Source organism: Schistocerca nitens, chromosome 2 (genome assembly GCF_023898315.1).
Source record: "Schistocerca nitens isolate TAMUIC-IGC-003100 chromosome 2, iqSchNite1.1, whole genome shotgun sequence".
Classification (NCBI taxonomy): Eukaryota; Metazoa; Arthropoda; class Insecta; order Orthoptera; family Acrididae; genus Schistocerca; species Schistocerca nitens.
This window is the reverse complement of record NC_064615.1, coordinates 884,503,744-884,522,621: the sequence shown is the minus strand read 5'-3', so window position 1 is coordinate 884,522,621 and position 18,878 is coordinate 884,503,744. Positions and strand designations below refer to the sequence as shown.

The 18,878-nt window shown below is 42.6% G+C and overlaps 1 protein-coding gene across 1 annotated transcript in view; it reads right to left on the bottom strand.

Moving 5' to 3' along the window:
* The window catches only part of LOC126234694 (dehydrogenase/reductase SDR family member 11-like), a 48,954-nt gene extending 39,831 nt beyond the window's left edge, over positions 1–9,123 (bottom strand). Inside the window, exon 1 of the mRNA XM_049943433.1 lies at positions 8,935–9,123. Within this exon, the coding sequence (XP_049799390.1) occupies positions 8,935–9,072 (138 nt within the window). The 5' untranslated portion in view covers positions 9,073–9,123. The remainder of the gene's footprint in view (positions 1–8,934) is intronic.
* Positions 9,124–18,878: the final 9,755 nt, after the last annotated feature.

Below are 18,878 nucleotides of genomic sequence, written 5' to 3'. Positions count from 1 at the left end.
AATCCATATTCACCTACTATGTTTCCTTCTCTCCCTTTTCCTACTGACGAATTCCAGTCACCCATGACTATTAAATTTTCGTCTCCCTTCACTACCTGAATAATTTCTTTTATCTCGTCATACATTTCATCTATTTCTTCATCATCTGCAGAGCTAGTTGGCATATAAACTTGTACTACTGTAGTAGGCATGGGCTTTGTGTCTATCTTGGCCACAATAATGCGTTCACTATGCTGTTTGTAGTAGCTAACCCGCACTCCTATTCTTTTATTCATTATTAAACCTACTCCTGCATTACCCCTATTTGATTTTGTATTTATAACCCTGTAATCACCTGACCAAAAGTCTTGTTCCTCCTGCCACCGAAATTCACTAATTCCCACTATATCTAACTTTAACCTATCCATTTCCCTTTTTAAATTTTCTAACCTACCTGCCCGATTAAGTGATCTGACATTCCACGCTCCGATCCGTAGAACGCCAGTTCTCTTTCTCCTGATAACGACGTACTCTTGAGTAGTCCCCGCCCGGAGATCCGAATGGGGGACTATTTTACCTCCGGAATATTTTACCCAAGAGGACGCCATCATCATTTAATCATACAGTAGAGCTGCATGTTCTCGGGAAAAATTACGGCTGTAGTTTCCCCTTGCTTTCAGCCGTTCGCAGTACCAGCACAGCAAGGCCGTTTTGGTTAATGTTACAAGGCCAGATCAGTCAATCATCCAGACTGTTGCCCCTGCAACTACTGAAAAGGCTGCTGCCCCTCTTCAGGAACCACATGTTTGTCTGGCCTCTCAACAGATGCCCCTCCGTTGTGGTTGCACCTACGGTATGGCCATCTGTATCGCTGAGGCACGCAAGCCTCCCCACCAACGGCAAGGTCCATGGTTCATGGACTATCTGAAAGTAAAACAGTCAGTAGTTCTGATTGCATACTGACTGAACCCCAGTCGTATGTGAAAGTTTATTTCACGTACAACTTGAAACGTCATATCTACGTGCAGCAATAGCTCCTCGATATCTGATGATGGGTAAACTCCGAAATGCATCATATGGGCAATAAAGTCATTCCTGGCCTGTTGCCTGACTTTTATCTTTCCGATCCAGTCAGCCCCAATGGAGAACTAATAATGGTCACCTGCCTCCTGCCTGACTGTAGATCACGTTTATATTATTGAAATTAAAACATTCTCGAAAATCTGGGAATGTCTGAGACCGATATCTTGCTAGTATCAATGTCTGTAACAGGCAAAAACGGTCCAAATCCTCCACTCCCGGAGTTCATGGTCTGTCTATACACTCGTGCATAATTAACATTGTACCGAACCCTCAGTGCGCGAGTGCTATTCGCACCTGGCCAACTTTTTTCTAATACCTTCTACTTGGTTTCACTTTTTTTTCATTCCTTGTAACCCGAAACAAAACTTCCTTTGTCCATTATTCAGCCATTCGCCTCGCTAGTGCTCCACCAAATCGCTTTCATCTTCATTATCTTCGGAATTTCAAGTTCTACCTCGATGTGCTCTGATCAATTTAGTTGTTTTCCTATCTCTTTCTCTCTCTCTCTCTCTCTCTCTCTCTCTCTCTCTCTCGCTCTCTTTGCTTTGTCTCTCTCTTTCTCGCTCTTAGTAAGCCCCATGCTTCTCTCTATTACTCTCTGAACAGCTCTCAATTATACATTCAAAGCGAAGACTGCATCGTACCAGAGCTATAGATTTTCTATCCTTTCATTCGCATATGGAAGAAAAAATGGCATACCCTAATCTCTCTTATCTTGGACAGGAATTCTGCCTTATGCAAGACAACTTTGTAGTTTTGTTTTCACCCAAATATGCTTCAGCACTTTTTGTGCTATCTTCAATGGGTTCATTTCTTTATTTTCTTTCTACAAAGTTGTTACATGGCTCAAATGGCTCTGAGTACTATGCAACTTAACATCTGAGGTCATCAGTCCCCTAGAACTTAGAACTCCTTAAACCTAACTAACCTAGGGACATCCCACACATCCATGCCCGAGGCAGGATTCGAACCTGCGACCGTAGCGGTCGCGCGGTTCCAGACCGAAGCGCCTATAACCGCTCGGCTACACCGGCCGGCAGTTGTTACATGTTAACCTCTAAAGAGACTTCTGGTACAAAGTATTTACATCCATAAAATGAGCGATTATTGTCAAATATTTTACATTACATTCCATACCGCACAGAGTTGAGACGTCTATCACTAAGCTGAAGTACTCTATGTTGTTCATTTACGATGTGACTGAAGGTTCTGGTTTTATAGCAAATTTGGAAATAAAGTGGATGTACTCGTATACATTTCCTTGCATACCTCACGTGACGCTATCGGTTATTAATTTGGGAGACTTAGATCTAGTACTCAATCTACAGTTTGTCACCTGCAAAAAGCAATACATTTTTATTTCTGCGTTTTTGATGCATTTCCGACCGAGAATCGCCATGTATCGTGTTATTTAGCGTTTTATTTAGAGCTTTTGCTTTTGTGGTGTTTCCCCTTTCTTTGTGTCGAGGTAACACATTTATTTCTTTCGCTACGGTCGCTACACATGCATTTGTTAATATTTATTCTCCAACCATAGAGTGTCCGTCGCCATTGCGTGCTGTTACGACGGTGGCGTGTTTGTTTCAGACGTGGCACGCGGATTTGAAGTGTTGTTGACGTTTGTGATGTTTCCTTCGTGTGTGTGTGTGTGTGTGTGTGTGTGTGTGTGTGTGTGTGTGTGTGTGTATGTATGTTTCAGAATGAATGACGAAAGAATTCGTGGTGCATCACAAATGCTATCCACAACACAGTTACTGCTGTGTAATTCATTCATCTGTTTCGAAGCGATTAATTAAGCATTTTCCGGTCTACCAAAGGGACTATCTACAACTTGGAGAAGACATTTTATTGAGATATTTAGCAGTTGTTACGTGTCTCACATTTATCATCAGTGACGTACAGGACAAATCACAACATGTGTGTGTAGTAGGTAGACTATGTCAGGAGCCTTTGACTTCCACCGCAATAATGCTACTAATTGAGAGACAGTAATTACTGATGACCTATACAATCAATACTACAGTCTTACAAAATTATGATAATAGTAATGATCTTTTGAAAATAATTTAATTTTGTGACTGAAACAGAATCGAATCGTTTAGTTTTTACGCTCAGAAAATTGCATTTTACCAATCATTGGGTAATTACCCCCAGGTTGGGAGCCACTTGCCTAGACCCATAGTTAATCTTTGCGGGATATGGTTGGAAGCGGCAGTGTACGATGCAAACAATTTTGAAAATTTTCAATCGATGATTCATGAACTGAATAAGGATGACTCTTCTTGGACTGAAATTCCTCAGTACTTGCTCAATGATACTACATCAGAAGGTTAATTGTCTTACATATCTGCAAATTTGACTTTTTTGCTTCCCTCTGTCAAAAATCAGAAATATCAATCAGCCTGTTAACTGGGTCAGGTAATGAAATGCGTGGGACTGAGAAAAAAAATTAATGCACTCAGAGCTCTAGAAGTGGGACCTTTTAAACAGAAATTTTAATAGTGCGCTCGAAAAATATGTTGGATTTCACACTAAAAATAGACCGAATTTGTAACAGACGAAAGTAATTTTTAATGTTTACAGCTTCTGAATTATGACACCGGCTACTTTTTTTAATGGAGCTATATTTTTTTTTATGTGGCACTGAAATGAGACCTCCAAGAGTACTTCGACATAAAATTTATGGAACTTAATGAAACAGTTACAACTCAATACCACCTTGCATACGGAGACGAGTAAAAAATTGTGCCACGAAAAAATTTCCCAAAAAATGAGTCATTAGACCAGGGGGAATCATATACTGCAGTCGGTGAACTGCACATTGAGAATAGCCTGGGAAGGAAGTTCAGCAGTCCTGATTATGGAAGGTGACAAGAGACTCAATCTCTAAAATATGATCCAGTGAAAAGGAGAATAATATCGTTATAATAATGTAATTTGTACAAATTTACATGAATGGACGCGAGTGTGAGAGCTGTAGTTTTACAGTGAGTGTATGTGTGTGTGTGTGTGTGTGTGTGTTCCTATAAAACTATGGCACGTCACATCTGACTTCCTATATGAAAACAATACTGTGATTAAAGAAAAACATCTAGGACAGGTTTGGGAAGGAACATGGTACCCATAAAAACAATCGAAATCGATTACAAGAGTTGGTGGCATGATTTTTTTAGTATTTGATGTACATTTTGGATGCCCAAAAAGAGTCGTTAGGGATCTCCATGTTACCATCTTAGCCAATGTAAAGTTTTTCGTTCAAGGGTGGGTGTATACAAGCACTTATTTAATCTTGCTTCTAGATGGAAACTAAAAAAGTTATTTACAAGCAACTTAAATTAATGTTACAGTGACTTTACAAAAGTTTTAGTTTAATTTCTTTGACCACACAGCATAGATAAATTTTATTTCTTTTCCTAGGAGCAACGTCAGGTAATGTTAACACAAACATTTTGGTAAATGTGCATCTCTCGAGGAACTAAAACAAAAGACAGATGCAACATGACAACACAGGCGATATACGGCTATCGTTCAGTGCCGATGACAATGTGTTCGTACTGACCACACAAAAATCAGGAATGATGAGTTGTCGAGTCTCTTGCTGAATAGCTAAAGGAATAAATACCGATTTGTGGTCATAACGTATGTGAATGTCTCAGGGTTACCTATAACAATATCTTCTATAACGGAATTGTGGGAGAGTGTATTCTACAAGTGAAGCCTTCCTCCTGGTAACTTGAGGTAGCTATCTTTTTATTTTCTTGAGTCATCAATCTTCTGACCCGTTTGATGCGGCCCGCCACGGATTCCTCTCCTGCGCCAACCTCTTCACCTCAGAGTATCACTTGCAACCTACGTCCTCAATTATTTGTTGGATGTATTCCAATCTCTGTCTTACTCTACAGTTTTTGCCCCCCACATCTCCCTCCAGTACCATGGAAGTCATTCCCTCATGTCGTAACAGATTCCCTATCATTCTGCCCCTTCTCCTTGGCAGTGTTGCCCTCTGCTATTCTGTGAAGAACCTCCTCATTCCTTACCTTATCAGTCCACCCAATATTGAACATTCGTCTGTAGCACGACATCTCAAATGCATCAGTTCTCTTCTGTTCCAGTTTTCACACAGTCCATGTTTAATTACCATATAATGTTGTGCTCCAAGCGAACATTCTCAGAAACTTCTTTCTCAAATTAAGGTCTTCGTTTGACACTAGTATATTTCTCTTGGCCAGGAACACCACTTTTGCCATTGCTAGTCTGTTTTTGATGTCCTTCTGTCTCCGTCCGTCATTGGTTATTTTGCTGCCTAGGTAGTAGGATTCCTAAACTTCATCTACTTCGTGACCATCAATCCTGATGGTAAATTTCTCGCTATTCTTATTTCCGCTACTCCTCACTACTTTCATCTTTCTTCGATTTACTTTCAGTTCACATTCTGTATTCAGAATACTGTTCGTACCGTTCAGCAGATCATATAATTCTTCTTCTCTTTCACTCACGCTAGCAATCTCATCAACGAATCGTATCCCTCATATCGTTTCACCTTGAATTTTAATTCCACTCTTGAACCTTTCTTTTATTTCCATCACTGCTTCTTCGATGTAGAGATTGAACAGTACAGGCGAAAGACTACATCCCTGTTTTACACGCTTTTCAATGCGAGCTCTTCGTTCTTGGTCGTCCATTCTTATTATTCTCTCTTGGCTCTTGTACATATTGTACATTACACGTCTCTCCCTATTGCTCACCATTAATTTCCTCAGAATTTCGAACATCTTGCACCACTTTACATTGTCGAACGCTTTTTCCAGGTCGACAGATTCTATAAACGTTTTTTGATTTTTCTTTATTCTTGCTTGCATTATCAACCGCAACGTCAGAATTGCCTCTATGGTGCCTTTACCTTTCCTAAAGGCAAACTGATCGTCATCTAACACAGCCTCAATTTTCTTTTCCACCCTTCTGTATATTATTCTTGTTAGCAATTTAATGCATGCATCGTTAAGCTGATAGTGCAATAATTCTCACACTTCTCAGCTCTTGTATTCTTCGAAACAATGTGGAGGATATTTTTCCGATAGTCAGATGATATGTCACTAGACTCACACATTCTATGCTCCAACGTGAATAGTCGTTTTGTTGCTACTTCCCACAATGAGTTTAGAAATTCTGAAGGAATGTTATCTATCCCTTCCGCCTTACTTGATCTTAAGTCCTTCAAAGCTCTGTTAATTTCTGAGTCTAATTCTGGATCCTCCATCTCTTCTAAATGAATTATTGTTTCTTCTTCTACACATCAGAGAGATCTTTCCCTTCATAATTTCACCAAAGGTTGTTTTGACTTTCCTATGTGCTGAGTCAGTTCTTCCAACAAACATTTCTTTTGCGATATCTTCACATTTTTCATGCAGCCGTTTCGTCTTACATTTTCAGAATTTCCTATTTATTTCATTCTTCAGTGACTTGTGTTTCTGTATTCCTGAATTTCCCTGAACACTTTTGTACTTCCTCTTTTCATCGATCAACTATAGTATTTCTTCTGTTACCCATGGTTTCTTCGCTGTTACCTTCTTTGCACCTATGCTTTTCTTGCAAACTTCTGCGATTCCCTTTTCAGAGATGTCCAGTGCTCTTCAACTGTACTACGTACTGAGGTATTCCTTATTGCTGTATCTACAGCCTTAGCGAATTCCAAGCGTATCTCGTCATTCCTTAGTATTTCCGTATCCCAATTCTTTGCGTATTGATTATTTTTAAACTTCAGCACACTCTTCGTCGCTACTAAATTGTGGTCTGTTCCTGGCTAATCCTTACAATCCTCTATCTGATTTTGGGAATCTCTGTCTGACCACTACATAATCTAAATGAAATTTTGGTGTATCATCCGATCTTTTCCAAGTATCTCCTCGTCTTGTGGATCTTGAATAGAGTATTCGCTGAAATTCGTGGCAGAACTCAATTAGCCTTTCTCCTCTCTCATTTCTTGACCCAAGCCCATATTCTCCGGTAACCGTTTCATCTACTCCTTCCCCTACAACTGCATTCCATTCCCCAGTGACTATTAGATTTTCATCTTGCTTTATGTACTGTATTACCCTTTCAAGATCCTCATATACTTTCTGTATCTCTTCAACTTCAGTGTGTCAAGTCGGCATGTATACCTGAACTATCGTTGTCGGTGTGGGTTTGCTGTCGATTTTGGTAAGAACAACCCTACCACTGAACTATTCATGGTAAGACACTCTCTGCCCTACCTTCCTATTCATAGCGAATCGTACTGCCGGCATACCATTTTCTGCTGCCGTTGATGTTATCCTATACTCGTCTGACAGTAAATTCTTGTCTTCTTTCCATTTCAGTTTACTGGACACTACTAGATTTGATTGAGCCTTTTCATTTCCCTTTTCAGATTTTCTAGCTTCCCTAGCACATTCAAGCTTGTGACATTCCACGCCCAGACTCGTAGAACGTTATGCTTTCGTTGGTTTTTCAATCTTTTTCTCATGGTCACCTCCTCTTTGGCAGTCCCCTCCCGCAGATCCGAATGGGGGACTATTCACGAATCTTTTGCCAATGGAGAGATCATCATGACACTTTAAAATTACAGGCCACATGTCGTGTGGTTACACATTATGTGTCTTTAATACAGTGGTTTCCATTGCCTTCTGCATCCTCATGTCGTTGATCACTGCTGATTCCTCCGCCTTTAGGGGCAGTTTCCCACTCCAAGGACAAGAGAGTGCCCTGAACCTCGTCCTCTCTTCCGCCCCTTTGACAAGGCCGTTGGCAGAATGATGATGACTTTTTAGGTTGGAAGTGTACGGCCGCCAATGCTGGTTACAAATGAAAATTTAAAAGGTGTCGGCCGGCCGAAGTGGCCGTGCGGTTCTAGGCGCTGCAGTCTGGAACCGCGAGACCGCCACGGTCGCAGGTTCGAATCCTGCCTCGGGCATGGATGTGTGTGATGTCCTTAGGTTAGTTAGGTGTAACTAGTTCTAAGTTCTACGGGACTAATGACCTCAGCAGTTGAGTCCCATAGTGCTCAGAGCTATTTTTAAAAGGTGTCGGGATTGGAATCCTGGACCGACAAAATTTTTATTACTAATCAAAGACAAGACGCTACACTTTTTTTGATGATCTCATTTTGTTCGTTAATATTTGTTGCATTTGTCCGGGGCGGACGTCCCATGACACCTGTTCTGGTGCATCGCTGATCCGTTCACTCAGTTTTTTTTTTTTTTTTTTTTATTACAGAGGGCAGCTAACCCTCTGACCGAACACGCTGAGCTGCTGTGCTAGCGTCCCCTAGACCACGGGTAAACACTAACTGGGCCTCTCTGGAGGATCTTGAAAACTACGACATGCAGCATGTCAAAACCTATAACAAAGTTTGCGGCGGGTGATCGTCCATTACCGCCGACTCTGTGTGAAGAGTTTGGTACACACTTTTCGGGAATGATGAACTGTTGCGTCTCTTGCTGAATAGCTAATGTGTTATGTATGGAATTGTCGTGACAATACACGGAAATATGTTCAAAAAATGGTTCAAATGGCTCTGAGCACTATGGGACTTAACATCTGAGGTCATCAGTCCCTTAGAACCTAGAACTACTTAAACTTAACTAACCTAAGGACATCACACACATCCATGCCGGAGGCAGGATTCGAACCTGCGACCGTAGCGACCGCGCGGTTCCGGACTGAAGCGCCTAGAACCGCTCGGCCACACCGGCCGGCTAAGGAAATATATGTATATAGTAATAGCCCCTCTTGCTTAGAAATATGTAAGAGTGCCTTCCGAAAGGAATTGCTGAAGTATCGCTTGTATTCTTCAGGAACTACCTAAATGTAGTAAAGAATGTTCCACAAACTGACCTTGACTTGTTCCACCCTCCTGGCGAGGCCGACCACGTTGATGCCGTGCTTGAGCAGTTCCTGAGCGATACCTGCGCCTATGCCGGAACTGGCGCCAGTGATCGCGGCCACGCGTCCCGCGTACTTCTCGATTCCCATGACTGTTGCTGTTGCTGCTGCTGCTGCTGCTACTGCCTACTGCTCAAACTCTCCGCCAGATATTTGTAGTGCCGACGGCGGGCCGCAGACGTTACGCAATACTACGGCTACACTACAGCAGACTACGCAGCCAGCGGCACGTGAGAACGTCGTTAGATAAGACAAGCGCGAAATCCATTCATACCGCTGCCTGACAGAAGAGCTGAACTTAATGATTTCTGTTATGCGTCACTCTGTTTATCGAAAAAGTAATTGCTCTCTAGAACTAAACGTGTTACGATGTTTACTTAGTTGCACAAGTCAGCAAGCTACTTGCGTGGGATGAATAGTTACTTCATAAATTAAATCTGTGCTAAATCTACGTATCACACAAACTGACAAACCCGACATTGCTCTAGTATTGATTTTGCCAATTTTATATTAGAAACGAAAACAAGAAATGAACAGTGTTTGTAGTGTAGTATCGAAAAAATTCCATTTCCATGTATTCGTGAAAACATCTTTGAAATTGTGCGGTGGACTCGGCGTGGGATGATCCCGGACACTTTCTGTCCCTTGTGCACAGCAACTTCGCGTGTCTTCAATGCGATTTTGTAAACGTCTCTATAGCAACATCTCTTCATAGCTCTATACGCAGCTATGGTTGTCGCCTACAACCGTTGCGCTCCGTAGTTGAAAGTTGTCAAAACCGCTGCCATGTGTCTAGCATTTCGTTAAGTTGGATCGACTGTAGCAGCGTCTTTAAAAGTAGAGAATAAATTTGTTAGGACTTCATGCAGGCTGCTCCATTTCTATCGCACAACTCAGTTTTTATAACGTTGAACGGCATATGTGGATACTGTCTGCCAGATATGTTGTGAACATTGCAAGCAGCAAATAAGTAATAATGTTAAACGTGATGCACAATGCGGTAGCTTCTGACGTATCTCATTTTGTATATCATATCTTATGAACTACATTAGGTAGGCGGTTCTCAACTCCACAGCAATTGTTACCTGACAGTAAGTGGTACTTGTACCAAGTTTGGTTCAAATCGGTCCAGTGGTTTAGCAGGTAATGTAGAACATAACACACGCATAGACAAACATACATGCATGCATTTTTATAATATTTATAGATTACTCTGCAATGAGTTATTATTTTTCATCAGACCTTCAACATGTTTAGTTTCCAAGTACAGTGGTGTGAAAAACTTAAGGACGGAAGTGGCTTTCCCATGACATGTTACCACCAACTAACATAGCTGGATGGAACTTTGAGTGAGACACTAATGAGCTGCATCCACCTCAATTTATTATGGCCCCCTGGGCATTACAGAAGGCAGGACATGGTTCTTAAAGGCACGCGTGATCACCAGGGAAGGCAACGCACGCTCTGCAAAGTCTCCCATACTGGGCACAAGGCTGTTACGCCTTTCTTGTGGTTGGTCGTTCTATTCTTCTACGAGCGCGGTGAACAACTGCTAGACGGTCGTTTGAGTGTGTGGACGTGCTGCAAAATACGTCTCCCCAACGCATCCCAGACGTGCTCGATGGGGTTTAAGTCAGGGACCCCTTTCCGCCATGACTATTTTCATGGCTGACAACATGCGCGACCGAATGGAACAGCCCCCCCCCCCCCCCCCTTTCCCAACCACCATACCGGATGACGATAGCGGCACGCTCGTGGACGATGCCTGCCCATCGAACGAGCGTACCTACTGTACATCGGCCAGTAAACTATCCAGTTACCATCCCTTCATCTGTCAACTACTAAAAAGGATTCAGGACGCAGCCCTGTAATCGAGGTACGAAATCCGTTGAGTTACTGATGAAACGTAAACGCTGAGCTACTAATGTGCTCAACAGAGTAGCAAGATGTTTTGCTGTATGAGATGTCGGAGCACCAATGTTACTGACTATAGTCGTAAGAGGAACCCTTCCGTTCTAACAAAAGCGTAAGTGCCTACTGTCAAATATGATTCGTCCCGGCGTATAAAATGTCAACTTACGGGGATACAGCCATGTGACGTCTTGGACAACTTCCGATATTTCGACAGATAATCATCCTCTCATTTCCAAATCACCAAATTTTTTTAGTAATTTGGTGCATGCGATGCCATAGTCTCCTGTGGCACATTACAGAGAGGTAACGTTGTTATGGTTCAAATGGCTCTGAGCACTATGGGACTTGACATCTAGGGTCTTCAGTCCCCTAGAAGTTAGAACTACTTAAACCTAACTAACCTAAGGACATCACACACATCCATGCCCAAGGCAGGATTCGAACCTGCGACCGTAGCGGTCACGCGGTTCCACACTGAAGCCGCTAGAAACGCACGGCCGCACCGGTCGGCCTAACGTTGTCATGATTTGTTTGAATTGTTAGCGAAACTGCCTTCGTTTGTGTGAAATTATATTTAGCGTGAAAATGCCTGAAAAACACCATCACCTAACGTACAACACAAGAGTATTGTAAAAGCTCTCAGATGAAAAAGAAATATGATGTGGTTGTCGTCGCTGCGGTTAATAGCATATCCGTTGTGCCGCTCTTCCACTGCAGTTAGTTAATTCCTACACGAAGTGTTTATACGGTAACTCCTCATCAGTAACCCTATCCATACATCTGTGCATAACTGTTAACATGTAGCTAACATATCGGAAAAACAAACACGAGACAAAACCGTACTGAACGCACGCTTGAGAGCGAAGAGTAAAAAGCGAATTACGGTTATCAAGAGCAAATACGACGAGTGAATGGTACAAGTTTGTACCTAGGAAAGACACACAGTGCATGCCGCCGACATGTGCACTTGAATAATTATGGTGAAATGAATGGAAAGAAGACGGGCTGGTCAAGAGATAGGAAGGAAATAATGATTTCTAGCCGCACAGGGCATCAGGGCAATGCAACAGCGAGAATGACGTTTGTGCCCGACCGGGACTCGAAACCGGATGCTCTGATTCTCTTGAATCACTGTCTTAAATGCCTCGGCCATCCGTCACACCCAAATTCCCAGTTTCCCGCTCGCCGCACCGCATCGACCCCGCCCATTAACATCCCTCCCCCCCCACCTCCACTCACAGATTTCTCACTTCCGTAGACGTTCGGACGTTGGTTGTGCATCCCAACTCAAGCTTTTTCATCAAACAGCCGTCGCACCAATAGAGTTATGGACACGAACTGTGTCCGTTCTGTCGTACGTGTTGGATATATCTATAAGGCACTTCCAGTGTTACGCACATACTTTCAGTACAATACAGATAGACGCCGACCTCTGTGGCCGAGAGGTTTTAGGTGCTTCAGTCCGGAACAGCGCTGCTGCTACGGTTGCAGGTTCGAATCCTGCCTCGGGCATGGATGCGTGTGATGTCCTTAGGTGAGTTAAGTTCAAGTAGTTCTAAGTCTGGGGAACTGATGACCTCAGATGTTAAGTCCCATAGTGGCTAGAGCCATTTGAACAGATAGGGGACGACAAGAAATCAAACGAATTGTGGTTCCTCTGTAACGAATCGCCAGAGGCCACCTTTTCTCAAGATAAATATTCCTGAACAACCTCTAACATTTTGTCAGCTGAGTTCGGTTTCATCCTGTATCTCGTACGTTGCTCCTAGGAAAAGAAAGACGGAAGTAGTGAGTAGTAGTAGAAGTGGGGTAAGCTGTAAACATCAAAATTGTGGACTACGCCGTGAAAGACTGAGGCTATTCTCGTTCCTTGGAAGAAACACATGAAGCACTAATCGAGGAGGACATAAAAGCAGACTGGCACAAGAAAACGGGGCATTCATGCCTAAGTAAGTCTACTAGTACCAAAGACAGGCCTTAATTCGAGGAAGAAATTTCTGAGACTTTGCGATTACTATTTGAGTGCAGGATGGTATGGTAGTGCGCAGGTCGCTTCACGAATGTACGAATTTTTCTTGTTATTTCTAAACGTTTGTAATGTTAGAATATACGCTACTGGCCATTAAAATTGCTACACCAAGAAGAAATGCAGATGATAAACGAGTATTCATTGGACAAATATATTATACTAGAACTGACAAGTGATTACATTTTCACGGAATTTGAGTGCATAGATCCTGAGAAATCAGTACCCAGAACCACCACCTCTGGCCGTAATAACGGCCTTCGTACGCCTGGTCATTGAGTCGAGCAGAGCTTGGATGGCGTGTACAGGTACAGCTGCCCATGCAGCTTCAACACGATACCACAGTTCATCAAGAGTGGTGACTGGCGTATTGTGACGAGCGAGTTGCTCTGCCACTATTGACCAGACGTTCTCAATTGGTGAGAGATCTGGAGAATGTCCTGGCCAGTGCAGCAGTCAAACATTTTCTGTATCCAGAAAGGCCCGTACAGGACCTGCAACATGCGGTCGTGCATTATCCTGCTGAAATGTGGGGTTTCGCAGGGATCGAATGAAGGGTAGAGCCACGGGTCGTAACACATCTGATATGTAACGTCCACTGTTCAAAGTGCCGTGATCGAGACGTGTAACCAATGGCACCCCATACCATCACGCCGGGTGATACGCCAGTGTGGCGATGACGAATATACGCTTCCAATGTGCGTTAACCGCGATGTCGCCAAACACGGATGCGACCATCATGATGGTTTAAACAGAACTTGGATTCATCCGAAAAAAATGACGTTTTGCCAATCGTGCACCCAGGTTCGTCGTTGAGTACACCATCGCGGGCGCTCCTGTCTGTGATGCAGCGTCAAGGGTAACCGCAGCCATGGTCTCCGAGCTGATAGTCCATGCTGGTGCAAACGCCGTCGAACTGTTAGTACAGATGGTTGTTGTCTTGCAGACGTTCCCATCTGGTGACTGAGGGATCGAGACGTGGCTGCACGATCCGCTACAGCCATGCGGATAAGATGCCTGTCACCTCGACTGCTAGCGATACGAGGCCGTTGTGATCCAGCACGGCGTTCCGTATTACCCTCCTGCACCCAGCGATTCTATATTCTGTTAAGTCATTGGATTTCGACCAACGCGAGCAGCAATGTCGCGATACGATAAACCGTCTAACATTCTGCGTGGTGTCTGTTTGTTCTAAGTCGTGTCTCCCTACCACTTTCGCGCAACGACGCTCTGTGCGTGTTTTTTAGGGGATTGACTAGTTTGAACCTGGGACCTGTTGCTGGTAAGGAGACGTCAGACCACACATGATATGTAGAATTCAGAAGAGGTCAGTGAGACTAGCGATGATATAATCAAAAACTTAATGATTTCAGCGTCAGCTCCACTGCACTCCCTGTAAAAGAATCTTAATACTAACTAAATTTAGTGGAAGGGGTTCAAGGCTTTCCTATTTTTAGTTAGCTGGTAAAATAACGTCGAAAAAGCAGTTAAGTTTACCATTGGAAATTTTATTCTACTCACAAAACATTGTTTATAAATTGCACTATTGAAAGAAGGAAATGTTTTAATACAGGATGGTAAAAACCAACTGCGTTCAACAAAAATGTGAACGAATATTCCCTGAATGGGTTTCCAAGTTCTACAATGGTTCGAAGGATGACCTATGCCATATCACATCTATAATCTAGGTTTTAATTAAGTTTCACAAAAGAGAAAACTATCAAAATGGTCTACAGTGACCCTCAATTATCTTTAATTACTTATCTAACTTGTCGTAAATTACAGTGGCTGATGTGGCTTCTCATTAACTATGTAACAGAAAAATCATTGCGTTTCAGATTTTTAGCTCAAGTGACAAATTTGAACACCATGAGCTTTAATTGACGATCGACACTAGTATTACGCAAAAAGGGGGTTAACAGATGAGACTTCTGCAGTTCTGAGAGAAGCTTTATGCGCTGTTATGCGGCATCGCGTGCGTTCATTACCTTGTCGGTGTTCGTCAGGGGGCGGTGGGCAGCACAGCTCCGCTCACCTCGCCGTGTCGGAAGCAACTCTCTCCTAACTTCTCCCTACTATAATTTACCGAAGTTGGTTTAAAAAAACTATCTGGCTGTGTTTTCATCTGACCAATCAGGGTCTCAATGTTAACCTTAAGCTCCGCCTACAAAAATTCTCTCCATCCAATGAGAAACGTTATACTTTTCGTGGTGGGGCAATGTTTTTAAAGTTTGCAACGTAACAGAGACGCGAAAAAGTCTCACGCTAAAACATGCGGCTGGGGTGGCCCTTTTTGTGTTATCGTTAAGATCTATACTGTTCTTCTAGAGGGCTCTAGCTTTTAACATGGGCTGGGGGGTGGTCCTGATGTAACAGAGACGCGAAAAAGTCTCACGCTAAGGCTCTAGCTTTTAACATGGGCTGGGGGGTGGTCCTAACGGTTAGCTGGCGACGTGGGTGTCCGTCTCTTATCGTAGGGCCTTCTAACTTAACATGGTTCTGCTCTCGGCTTCTCGTTTCTCCCCTCGGAACTGCATCTGTCTCACGGTGGGAAGGTATGACGTGCATTTAGGCATTCTTGTGTTAGTCTGTGGTATTCCATTTGCTCACTCGTTACTCGTATTACTTTGGTTAATTTAATGTCACGATTTATTCGGAGCTATGTGACATACTATTGGATTTGCTTATCATGTCAGGGTTTTCATGGAAGGTGTTGGATTTGCCTGACACCTTACAACCGCAATCGCGATAGGCTACAATCCGACCTTTATCAAAGGCGGAAACGTGATGGTACGCATTTCTCCTCCTTACACGAGGCATCACAACAACATTTCACCAGACAACGCCGGTCAACTGCTGTTTGTGTATGAGAAATCGGTTGGAAACTTTCCTCATGTCAGCACGTTGTAGGTGTCGCCACCGGCGCCAACCTTGTTTGAATGCTCAGAAAAGCTTATCATTTGCATATCACAGCATCTTCTTCCTGTCGGTTAAATTTCGCGTCTGTAACACGTCATCTTCGTGGTGTAGCAATTTTAATTGCCAGAAGTGTACTTTCAGTACAATATAAATAGACGACTACAAGAAATCAAACGAATTGCGGTTACTCTGTAAGGAACCGCCAGAGGCCATCGTTTCTCAAGATAAATATTCCTGAACAACCTCTAACGTTTTTTCAGCTGAGTTCGGTTTCATCCTGTATCTGATACACGATAGTAAGAATGGCGGAAGTAGTGAGGTGTAGTAGAAGTGAGGTAAGCTATAAACATCAAAATTGTGGACTACGCTGTGAGAGACTGAGGATATTCTCGTACCTTATAAGAAACACATGAAGGACTAATCGAGGAGAAAAGCAGACTGGCACAGGAAAAGGGGGCATTCATGTCTAAATAAGTCTGCCAGTATCAAAGATAGGCCTTAATTTGAGGAAGAAATGTCTGAAAGTGTGCGTTTACTATTTGAGTGCAGGATTGTATGGTAGTGTGGAGGTTGCCTAACCAATCTAGGGGGTGTTACGAGCTTTGTTGTTCTTTCTAAACGTTTTCTCACTTAATGTAATGTTCGAATATAATTCGTTGTGGTCAATACGACGAACAGGAGTGCCGCTCCAGCAGAGGCTGTTTGCTCCCGTGGAACGTGCTGATCAGCAGGCTACTCTGCACCGCTGTCAGCTGCCAACAGGGAGCGACGGAGAGGGCAGGCCGTGTCGTCTGCCAGCCGTTGCCGCAGCGCCGGAGAGTGACTGGACGCTCTCTCTGCTTCCATCTTTCAGCTGGCTATGACTTGAACCGTCTCCTCTCCCCCATGTTTGTGCTGACTTGATTACGACAGCAAAATTACGTCTTTCTATCACCACCTCGGAGCTAACGACCTCTCACGTTGACGATGGTGCACCCAAATGTATTATTCCGAATCGGAGAATTTTTTGATCTGGTTTCTTTTTATTGAAAAAAAAAAACTCCCTTCAGGTGGCCACATTCTAAACTATCCTGGCGGGGACACCGCAAAAGAAGAGAACCGATGCGTTTCAGAAGGGGTGCTACACAACAATATTGAAAATTAGGTGGACTGATGAGAAATGGGATGAGGAGATTCTCCGCAGATTCGGTGAAGAAAGGAACATATCGTAAATACTGGTAAGAAGAAAATGGGTCAGTATTGTAGAACATGTGTTAAAACATGAGGGGATACCTTTCAAGGTAGTACAGGAGGCTGTAAAGTGGAAAAACTATAATGGAAGATAGCAATTGGAATACATCCAACAAACAGAGCAGACATATTTTAACTGTTCAATATGCATTTGAGAATGTCTACAAATCATGACTGCGTAAAATAAGTGAACAACTAATAGTCAAATGTCGGAAATTTCTCTGTCAAAAGAAAAATTGGGAAGAAAGGAATTGATGACTTTGGTTGCAAGTGCTACTAAGAACCTCGAATTCGCATGAAAACACCTTTTGAGGCTTTCATATGTTTTCTGCCATTGTAAATATTTCCCCTTTACGGTACTGGGACAAACATGCATGAGCGCGCTGCACGGGTAGTGGATAAGATCCTTGTCTCTGCGTTTGATGTACTCTGTGGTGCACTTGGTCGTAAGTCAGTTGTACAGCGTTAGACCTAACGTATTAGAGGCATAGTGCCAAGAAGCTGAGTTTTAGAAAAAAATATCTGAGATCTGTGAATAAGGGAGAAACGTGTGAACTGTTTGATTGTCTGTAATTTTTGTAATGAGTTACTTTCGTAATTGTTAGTCTTCTTATGTTCCGCAGACATTTCTGACAATAATCAGTGTTTTATTTTTCACGACGCTTCCTTTAAAGGAAAACCCTACTTCTCATTCTCAGTAAAGCTTTCAATATCTTGTAGTGTGTGCTTTGCACCTTGCTTTACACGCAGCATAGGTTGTTTCTGTCAAGCAAAGAAACTTTTACTAATGAGTAGATTATTTTTCTTTACCTGCTGCATATTCTGATTTCAGTTTGCTTTCGAGAACGTCAGTACACCAGATACAAAACAGCAAACTGAACATGAGGCATGTCACTTTTTTTTCTGGGTAGATCTCCCTTTGCACTCTTGTGAGGAAACAGTACGTAGTCAGAATTTTCAGATGTTGTGCTAAGTAAGCAGATTAATTTACACTGAACAACGAAGATGATCTTGAAGAGTTATTTTCTTCAGAGTTGAGCAGTATTTTATTTTGAGTATATTTCAAGTTAGACACTGCACTTCTTTTATCCATAATGTACTTCAGTATTAAGTTTCAGTTAAATAGTTTTCACTGAGCACACAGATAGTTTCTTTTGACACTTAATTACATTCGTTTTCATTATTTCAGATTCATCATGTCATTACAATTAAAGTTTTGTTTCACGAGCCAGTTCACAAGCGCAGAACAGGGAAAAACAACAGTCACTGTTGCTCAGCATTTGAATACGATATCTCAAGGACGCGGTACACGAGGAGAAAGTTTTTGGAAAAGAATATTCAGTACTTCAATTATACATAAAGTAAATACAAAGCTTACATCCTGGCTGCTCTCAGATTCTCTCCAACACACATGGAACACCACTCTCCGGTAACGTGTACAAGTTATCGCTGAGAATGGAATACGTCAGTGATATTAAAGCGTTAGCCCTAATTCTGGTTAAGGTAGGATGTGTCGGAAAGTCATGCTACTGGACATTATGGACCTATCTGTAATTCATTAACTGTTTATTGTGGGTACCGTCTACGAGGCGTATTAATTGAGGTGCTACCCAGTCGTGCACATACCTCGCAACTTCTCTTTCTGCAAAGGCAAGATGTGTAATTTGTCGAACAGAAATTGTGAATTTAGTCTGTGAAGTTTACGATCCTATAAGACTACTACCCACAATTACTGTACACACATTGATACTAAAGCGAAGCTGATATCTTGCTTCCATGATCGCAAGGGGATTATCGTGTGCCTATA